We start from the raw sequence: 9,919 nt of genomic DNA on the forward strand, positions 1-9,919 counted from the left end.
TGTATTAAATAAAGATGCAGTAGATTATATAGAGTACAGTATATACATATACATATGAGATGAGTAATGTAGGGTATGTAAACATTATATTATATTAAGTAGCATTGTTTATAGTGGCTAGTGATACATTTTTACACCAATTTCCATTATTAAAGTGCCTGGAGTTGAGTCAGTATGTTGGCAGCAGCCACTCAATGTTAGTGGTGGCTGTTTAACAGTCTGAAGGCCTTGAGATAGAAGCTGATTTTCAGTCTCTTGGTCCCTGCTTTGATGCACCTGTACTGACCTTGCCTTCTGGATGATAGCGGGGTGAACAGGCAGTGGCTCGGGTGGTTATTGTCCTTGATGATCTTTATGGCCTTCCTGTGACATCGGGTGCTGTAGGTGTCCTGGAGGGCAGGTAGTTTGCCCCCGGTGATGCGTTGTGCAGACCTCACTACCCTCTGGAGAGCCTTACGGTTGTGGGCGGAGCAGTTGCCGTACCAGGCGGTGATACAGCCCGACAGGATGCTCTCGATTGTGCATCTGTAGAAGTTTGTGAGTGCTTTTGGTGACAAGCTGAATTTCTTCAGCCTCCTGAGGTGCTGCTGCACATTCTTCACGATGCTGTCTGTGTGGGTGGACCAATTCAGTATGTCCGTGATGTGTACGCCGAGGAACTTAAAACTTACTACCCTCTCCACTACTGTCCCGTCGATGTGGATAGGGGGGTGCTCCCTCTGCTGTTTACTGAAGTCCACAATCATCTCCTTTGTTTTGTTGACGTTGAGTGTGAGGTTATTTTCCTGACACCACACACTGAGGGCCCTCACCTCCTCCCTGTAGACCGCCTCGTCGTTGTTGGTAATCAAGCCTACCACTGTAGTGTCATCCGCAAACTTGATGATTGAGTTGGAAGTCCAGTACCCAATTGCACGGGGTGGGGTCGAGACCCAGTGTCTCGAGCTTGATGATGAGTTTGGAGGGTACTATGGTGTTAAATGCTGAGCTGTAGTCGATGAACAGCATTCTCACATAGGTATTCCTCTTGCCCATATGGGTTAGGGCAGTGTGCAGTGTGGTTGAGATTGCATCGTCTGTGGACCTATTGGTGCGGTAAGCAAATTGGAGTGGGTCTAGGGTGTCAGGTAGGGTGGAGGTGATATGGTCCTTGACTAGTCTCTCAAAGCACTTCATAATGACGGAAGTGAGTGCTACGGGGCGGTAGTCGTTTAGCTCAGTTACCTTAGCTTTCTTGGGAACAGGAACAATGGTGGCCCTCTTGAAGCAGGTGGGAACAGCAGACTGGGATAAGGATTGATTGAATATGTCCGTAAACACACCAGCCAGGTCTTGCTCCCCGACAGACTAAATAACTTTTTTGCTCGCTTTGAGGACAATACAGTGCCACTGACACGGCCCGCTACCAAAACCTGCAGACTCTCCTTCACTGCAGCCGACGTGAGTAAAACATTTAAACGTGTTAACCCTCGCAGGGCTGCAGGCCCAGACGGCATCCCCAGCCGCGTCCTCAGAGCATGCGCAGACCACATCCTGGTCCGCGACGGGGCTGGTTTTCTTTTTGTAATCCTTGATTGACTGTAGACCCTGCCACATACCTCTTGTGTCTGAGCCGTTGAATTGCGACTCTACTTTGTCTATATACTGACGCTTAGCTTGTTTGATTGCCTTGCGGAGGGAATAGCTACACTGTTTGTATTCGGTCATGTTTCCGGTCACCTTGCCCTGGTTAAAAGCAGTGGTTCGCACTTTCAGTTTCACGCGAATGATGCCATCAGTCCACGGTTTCTGGTTTGGGAATGTTTTATAAATGTGGGTATAACATCAACAACATCAACAATGACTTCTTACAAGAAGTTTAACCTAAGCAAATGTTTTACAATGCATGTGGAGTTGACTTTGCATGCGCCAGTTACCCCTAGGTTTACAAGGAGCACGTAGTATCTATTTGAGGTAAATCGTAGCCGACAGGGACGACTCCAGATAAGAATATGTGCCATCAAAATACATTTTGCTCCACAAATTAAGATCAAGATTTTTATGGAAGATCGTCTTTACACTATCAGGGATAATGAATGACATTGGCAAGTTACCTTGTGCCTCACTGATGACAAAGATCAAGTAATAGTTTACTTGAGGTTTTACTTTAACTTCTGCCGTGACAAAATTGTTTGATAGAAAGATGTAACTACCCAGCTACACAGTGAGTGAAGCCTCCGTTAGCATCGGTGTTGCCTGCTCCAGTGTGTCCTTGAAATTTCAGTGTCAACAGTGTCTTCTCAAACCAGGACAGAGGACGACACATGCCACTAGACACTGAGGCAAACTGAGAGCCTCCGCATTTGGCTGAGTAACTGGAAGGCGTAAATACAGGAGAGAGTAAATACAGGTTTTGTACAGGAAGGAAGCCACGTTGAACTGGCTGAACTGAAGTGTTAGTGCAGTGGTGTGTGGATGGGAGAGATTGAATGTGATTAGGACATCCAGCTGCAGTGTTTGTGTGTGTGTTACAAGAGGGAGAGAGATGGGTCAATGAAACTCAACTATGAAGTTTGACAAACAATAAGATCATTTAGAGAAGCTGTTATTTAGTGTCATTCAGGATGAACATACTCTTCTCTTGGTTGCAGACTCCGTAATGCACACATTTTCATCTTATTTTCTACCTCTCCTCATATTCTCTAAATTTCTTCGAAGACGTCAGCATGACGTCAAAACGACCATCACCTGTTCGTATCCTGTACAATGGATTAAAGTTAGCTACATTAAATACATCTCTGCTTTTTTTGAGTGCTCCAACTCCTTTCTACCTCGAATTTGTCCTTTTGGAAATGTTTCTTGATAAGCCCTTTTCATGATTTTTTGTCATTGTTGTTGAGCACCCCTCCTTTCCTTTGTATACTGAAGCATGAAGGCCCACCTGAACTCTCAATTTTCTGGAGATAAACTACATTGTACAGATTATGCCCAGTTTGGTTCATCTCCCAGACATTTATACTACTGCATAAGCATGTAGCTAATTCCTTTTCAGAATACATTTTTTCCGTGGGGGTAAAGTCAAGGTGTTGATTTAATTATATGAAGTGACATTGGAATGCGAGGAGTGTTTCAGCCCCTGTAAGTAACTTCGTAATGTCAATAAACAGGAGGTCCAAGCCTGACCTTTGAAGGGTGTTTTTTTTCTTCTTCTCATAGTCATAGACAAAGGCCCCCGCCCAGAAACAACCCCCAGCCTCTACAAGGCACAAGTAGATCAGAAAGGATTGGATGGGTACAACCATTTTGTTTCTCCCAGCTAGCCTATCTGAGGGTTAGGTTTAGAATAAGGGTTAAGTTTAGGGTTAGGATAAGGGTTAAGGTTAGGGTTTGTAGATAGTTAGCTTAAATGTTACTAATAGTCTGTAGATAGTATGTAGAGCATCTATAGATGGACTATCCAAATCAAGTTTTACCCTACAACCATATTGCAATATCTTCCTCTCAGCTAGCCTATCTGAGGACAAGGTGGCACTACAACCATATTGCTTATCTATCAAATTACTTTAGATATGCAGTGCCTTCGGAAAGTATTCAAACCCCTGGACTTTTACCACATTTTGTTACTTTAGTCATATTCTAAAATTGACTAAATCATTTTTCCCCCTCAACAATCTACACACAATACCCCATAACGACAAAGCAAAAACAGGTTTTTAGAAATGTTTGCAAATTTATACAAAATAAAAAACAGATACCCTATTTATGTAAGTATTCAGACCCTTTGCTATGAGGCTAGAAATTGACCTCAGGTGCATCCTGTTTCCATTGATCATCCTTGAGATGTGCCCTTTCCATGATTTGGAAAGGCACACACCTGTCTACATACAGTTGAAGTCGAAAGTTTACATACACTTAGGTTGGAGTCATTAAAACTCGTTTTTCAACCACTCCACACATTTCTTGTTAACAAACTATAGTTTTGGCAAGTCGGTTAAAACATCTACTTTGTGCATGACACGAGTAAATATTCCAACAATTGTTTACAGAGATTATTTCACTTATTATTCACTGTATCACAATTCCAGTGGGTCAGAAGTTTACATACACTAAATTGACTGTGCCTTTAAACATTATGTCATGGCTTTAGAAGCTTCTGATAGGCTAATTGACATCATTTGAGTCAATTGGAGGTGTACCTGTGGATGTATTTCAAGGCCTACCTTCAAACTCATTGCCTCCTTGCTTGATTTCATTGGAAAATCAAAAGAAATCAGCCAAGACCTCAGAAAGAAAATTGTAGACCTCCACAAGTCTGGTTCATCCATGGGAGCAATTTCCAATGCCTGAAGGTACCACCTTCATCTGTACAAACAATAGTGCGCAAGTATAAACACCATGGGACCACGCAGCCGTCATACCACTCAGGAAGGAGACGCGTTCTGTCTCCTAGAGATGACAACAACAGCAAAGGACCTTGTGAAAATGCTGGAGGAAACGGGTACAAAATTATCTATATCCACAGTAAAATGAGTCCTATATTGACATAACCTGAAAGGCCGCTAAGCAAGGAAGAAGCCACTGCTCCAAAACCGCCATAAAAAAGCCAGAGTGCGGTTTGCAACTGCACATGGGGACAAATATTGTGCTTTTGAAATGTTCTCTGATCTGATGAAACAAAAATAGAACTGTTTGTCCATAATGACCATCGTCATGTTTGGAGGAAAAAAGTGGGAGGCTTGCAAGCCGAAGAACACCATCCCAACCGTGAAGCATGGGGTGGCAGAATCATGTTGTGGGGGTGCTTTGCTGCAGGAGGGACTCGTGCACTTCACAAATAGATGGCATCATGAAGCAGGAAAATTATGTGTATATATTGAAGCAATATCTCAAGACATCAGACATCAGTCGCAAATGGGTCTTCCAAATAGACAATGACCCCAAGCATACTTCCAAGGCTGTGGCAAAATGGCTTAAGGACAACAAAGTCAAGGTATTGGAGCGGCCATCATAAAGCCCCGAACTCAATCCTCTAGAAAATTTGTGGGCAAAACTGAAAATGTGTGTGTGAGCAAGGAGGACTACAAACCTGACTCAGTTACACCAGCTCTGTCAGGAATGGGCCAACATTGCTTGTGGAAGGCTACCTGTAACATTTGACCCAAGTTAAACAATTTAAAGGCAATGCTACCAAATACTAGTTGAGTGTATGTAAACTTCTGACCCACTGGGAATGTGATGAAAGAAATAAAAGCTGAAATAAATCATTCTCTCTTCTATTATTCTGACATTTCACATTGTTCAAATAAAGTGGTGATCCTAACTGACCTAAGACAGGGGATTTTTATGAGGAATAAATGTCAGGAATTGTGAAACTGAGTTTTAATGTATTTAGCTAAGGTGTATGTAAACTTCCGACTTCAACTGTAAGGTCCCACAGTTGACAGTGCATGTCAGAGTAAAAACCAAACCATGAGGTCAAAGGAATTGTCCGTAGAGCTCCGAGACAGGATTGTGTCGAGGCACAGATCTGGGGAAGAGTACCAACACATTTCTGCAGCATTGAAGGTCCCCAAGAACACCAGTGGCTTCCATCATTCTTAAATGGATTAAGTTTGGAACTACCAAGACTCTTCCTAGATCTGGCTGCCCGGCCAAACTGAGCAATCGGGGAGAAGGGCCTTGGGCAGGGAGGTGACCAGGAACCCGATGGTCACTCTGACAGAGCTTCAGAGTTCCTCTGTGGAGATGGGAGAACCTTCCAGAAGGACAACCATCTCTGCATCATTCCAACAACCAGGCCTTTATGGTAGAGTGGCCAGACGGAAACCACTCAGTAAAAGGCAGATGACAGCCCGCTTGGATTTTGCCAATAGGCACCTAAAGACTCAGACCATGAAAAACAAGATTATCTGGACTGATGAAACCAAGATTAAACTATTTTGCCCTGATGGCAAGCCTCACGCCTGGTGGAAACCTGGCACCATCCCTGCGGTGAAAGAGGGTGGTGGCAGCATCTTGCTGTGGGGATGTTTTTCAGCGGCATGGACTGGTAGATGAGTCTAGATTGAGGGAAAGATGAACGGAGCAAAGTACAGAGAGATCCTTGATGAAAACCTGCTCCAGAGTGCTCAGGACCTCCAGACTAGGGTGAAGGTTTACCTTCCAACAAGACAATGACCCTAAGCACACAGCCAAGATAACGCAGGAGTGGCTTCGGGACAAGTCTCTGAATGTCCTTGAGTGCACCAGCCAGAGCCCGGAATTGAACCCAATCGAACATCTCTGGAGTGACCTGAAAATAGCAGCAATGCTCCCCATCCAACCTGACAGAGCTTGAGAGGATCTGCAGAGAAGAATTGGAGAAACTCTCCAAATACAGGTGTGCCAAGCTTATAGCGTCATACCCAAGAAGACTCGAGGCTGTAATCGCTGCCAAAGGTGCTTCAACAAAGTACTGAGTAAAGGGTCTGTGTACTTATGCAAATGTGATATTTCAGTTTTTTTTAAATTATACATTAACAACATTTTCTAAAAACCTTATTTTTCTTTTTCATTATGGGGTATTGTGTGTAGATTGACGAGGAAAACAACTATTTAATTCATTTTCGAATAAGGCTGTAATGTAACAAAATTTGGAAAAGTCAAGGGGTCTGAATACTTTCCGAATGCACTGTACATGAAGTGCCATAGGGGTTAGTTCTGGAGCCAACACTCTTTTAGTTCTGGAGCCAACACCATTTAGTTACTGAGCCAAACTCCATTTAGTTCCTGAGCCAAACTTCTTTAGTTCTGGAGCCAACACTCTTTTAGTTCTGGAGCCAACACCATTTGTTACTGAGCCAAACTCCACTGAGCCAAACTTCTTTAGTTCTGGAGCCAACACTAGTTAGTTCCTGAGCCAAACTCATTTAGTTCTAGAGCCAACACCATTTAGTTACTGAGCCAAACTCCATTAGTTCCTGAGCCAAACTTCTTTAGTTCTGGAGCCAACACTCTTTTAGTTCTGGAGCCAACACCATTTAGTTCCTGAGCCAAACTCCATTAGTTCCTGAGCCAAACTTCTTTAGTTCTGGAGCCAACACTAGTTAGTTCCTGAGCCAAACTCATTTAGTTCTAGAGCCAACACCATTTAGTTACACCAAACTTTAGTTCCTGAGCCAAACTTTAGTTCTGGAGCCAACACTCTTTTAGTTCTGGAGCCAACACCATTTAGTTCCTGAGCCAAACTCCATTAGTTCCTGAGCCAAACGTCTTTAGTTCTGGAGCCAACACTAGTTAGTTCCTGAGCCAAACTCATTTAGTTCTGGAGCCAAAACACTTTAGTTCTGGAGACAAAACATTTTAGTTCTGGAGACAAAACCCTTAATAGATTGTTCAGCGCTTGTGCTCAGCCTCCTGACATTACATATTTTTGGTGTTCTCCAGATCAGTTTCCTGTCTCCTATCTAATGAGGTACAATGTTGAAACTTGTTCATGTGTTAACATGTTAAAATATGTCAATGTGTTCAGTGACATGGATATAAAAATGTATCCCCGAGCAATAACCACTTGCCATCTCATTTCCTACTCTCCTCAAGCTCAATTAACTGTTAAACCACACTGAGCCATCTGCCATTTGTGTCAGTGTCTGGAATCCTCTCCTCTCTTACAGCTGGAGCAGTCGACGGTGCAGGTGACCCACCAGGGTCGGCGGGAGCTGCTGGAGGACGCCTGCCGCTCATACACGCGCAAGCGTCGCGTGCTCATCCCCGAGGACCTCAAGCACGTCATTGTGGATGACCAGCACGGCCTGCTCTACTGCTACGTGCCCAAGGTGGCCTGCACCAACTGGAAGCGTGTCCTAATGGTCCTGACAGGCGCCGCTGGCCCCCACCGCGACCCCCTCGCCATCCCCGCCAACGAGGCCCACGTGCCTGGCAACCTGCGCACACTCTCTGAGTATTCCACCTCTCAGATCAACCAGCGGCTGCGCTCCTACCTGAAGTTTGTGTTCGTGCGTGAGCCCTTTGAGCGGCTCGTTTCAGCTTACCGCAACAAGTTCACACGCAGCTACAACACGGCCTTCCACAAGCGCTACGGCACCAAGATCATCCGCCGGCACCGGCCCAACCCCCAGGCCGAAGCACTGGAGCGGGGAGACGACGTCTCCTTCGAGGAGTTTGTGTACTACCTGGTGGACCCGGCCACACAGCGCGAGGAGCCCTTCAACGAGCACTGGGAGCGTGTGCACTCGCTGTGCCACCCCTGCCTCATCCACTACGACGTGGTGGGCAAGTACGAGACGCTGGAGCAGGACTCCCGCTACGTGCTGCAGCTGGCTGGGGTGGAGGGCCAGGTGACTTTCCCTGCCTCGGCCAAGAACACCAGGACTACGGGAGACATGGCTGCTCAGTTCTTCAACAACATCAGACCCTTCTATCAGAAGAAGCTGTATAACCTCTACCACATGGACTTCCTGCTGTTCAACTACTCCACGCCGGAGTACCTGACATTTTGATGACTTTACGCTTCTTAGGAGGAGCCTTAGTTTGAACCATCTATCATAAGCACTACGTAGTAGTTGGAACGTAGTAGTTGGAAGCGTGACATTGTGCCCGGCCCCACTAGCTTATTACTTGTGATGTATAGCTGATGTCAGCTATTCTGGCGGCTTTTAACAGCTGTTGCTTATAACAACATTATGTATAACCTCTGACAGAGGGTTCAAAAGAAGTGGTACAGACACTTTTAACATGGGTCCTGGGACTCTTCAAAGCACAGGTATGTTTTACGGAGAGGACTAACCTGGTGAAATCTAAGGAACTAAAGATATCTTTCATATCAAAAGTGAGAGTGGCTTTAAGATGAGACAACGGGGAATGGACACTTAAAGATGAAGATGTTGTACTGTTAGCAATGAGCCAATGGAGATTAAATGATTGCCTCTGTATGTGTAAAATGCACCTCAAGTGCACATTAACTCAAAATGACCAAACTTTGACACCACCAACAAACTTTGGTTACAATGATTATTTTTTCTTTCAAAGTTTATTTTGTCACCACCATTCTACAGTAAGACTAAAAGGAACGCAAGTGATCTGAAGTAACAGGGGTGCTGAGAGTATCTCTATCAGTGCCTTTCAGTGGGCCTTATGACTTAAAGGTGCATGACATCCTCTGGAAATGTGACATCAGTGTTTTCCTTATACTGTAGAGAGTTGACTCTCATTGGAGGGTTTATTTATTGTGATATTTGTGTCCCAGTGTCAACAAACTGCAGATAGAGCACACATTTAGACATTAGGAATAACTACCATAACATCAGACAGTCAAATAAACACATCTAAGCAGTTTGTGTGTGTCTGTGTCTGGAATGCTGGCGTAGCAGTCAACACAAAGGGTAAGAATCCATCTGTGCAATATGTTGAATTTACTGTGTATGTTTGAAATATTGAGGTCAAATCATGCAGTTTTATAGGTCCTGTGAACAAAGGTATGAGAAGAGAGCCCTTTCACTGCATTCAAAACAGAGTTGTGTCCAATTATATAGGCAATAGTTGTATCAGTCTTGATGTCAATACTCTTCACATTATGCTAGTACCAACAGTGACCCTTCGGGAGGCTTGGACACCTGTCTGATAAAGTCTACCTAAGACAAGTCTGCAACATGGGGCTTACTTTGATAGTTCAGTGAAATTACATTTGTTGGCAGTGGCTAGTTTAACAAAACCAAAAGTGTGTTAAGCTGTCACTCGTTGTCCACAAACCGCTTTCAAGGTAAATAAATAAATATCGTAACATGTAATTTTTTCCCAAACTATCCCTTTAAATAAAGGTCTAGCCATTTGTCATAGGCTTCACTTAATCTGGATACCTGCCATGTTCTCTGACACAATGTCAACACGGCACTTCTACAGTATGTGCTCCACAGCCAAGAGACACGAACCTTGACCCCGACAC

At 44.3% G+C, this 9,919-nt stretch overlaps 1 protein-coding gene across 2 annotated transcripts in view; it reads left to right on the forward strand.

Moving 5' to 3' along the window:
- The window catches only part of LOC112246205 (carbohydrate sulfotransferase 11-like), an 86,863-nt gene that overhangs the window by 33,382 nt on the left and 43,562 nt on the right, over positions 1-9,919 (forward strand). The window contains exon 3 of one of the 2 annotated variants that reach the window (XM_024414505.2): positions 7,632-9,309. The exons of the other annotated variant lie outside the window; for it this stretch is intronic. Within the exon in view, the coding sequence (XP_024270273.1) occupies positions 7,632-8,477 (846 nt within the window). The 3' untranslated portion in view covers positions 8,478-9,309. Of the gene's footprint in view, positions 1-7,631; positions 9,310-9,919 lie in introns of those variants that run through there. 2 annotated transcript variants of the gene reach the window in all.

The sequence above is a fragment of the Oncorhynchus tshawytscha genome, linkage group LG07 (genome assembly GCF_018296145.1).
Source record: "Oncorhynchus tshawytscha isolate Ot180627B linkage group LG07, Otsh_v2.0, whole genome shotgun sequence".
Taxonomy (NCBI): Eukaryota; Metazoa; Chordata; class Actinopteri; order Salmoniformes; family Salmonidae; genus Oncorhynchus; species Oncorhynchus tshawytscha.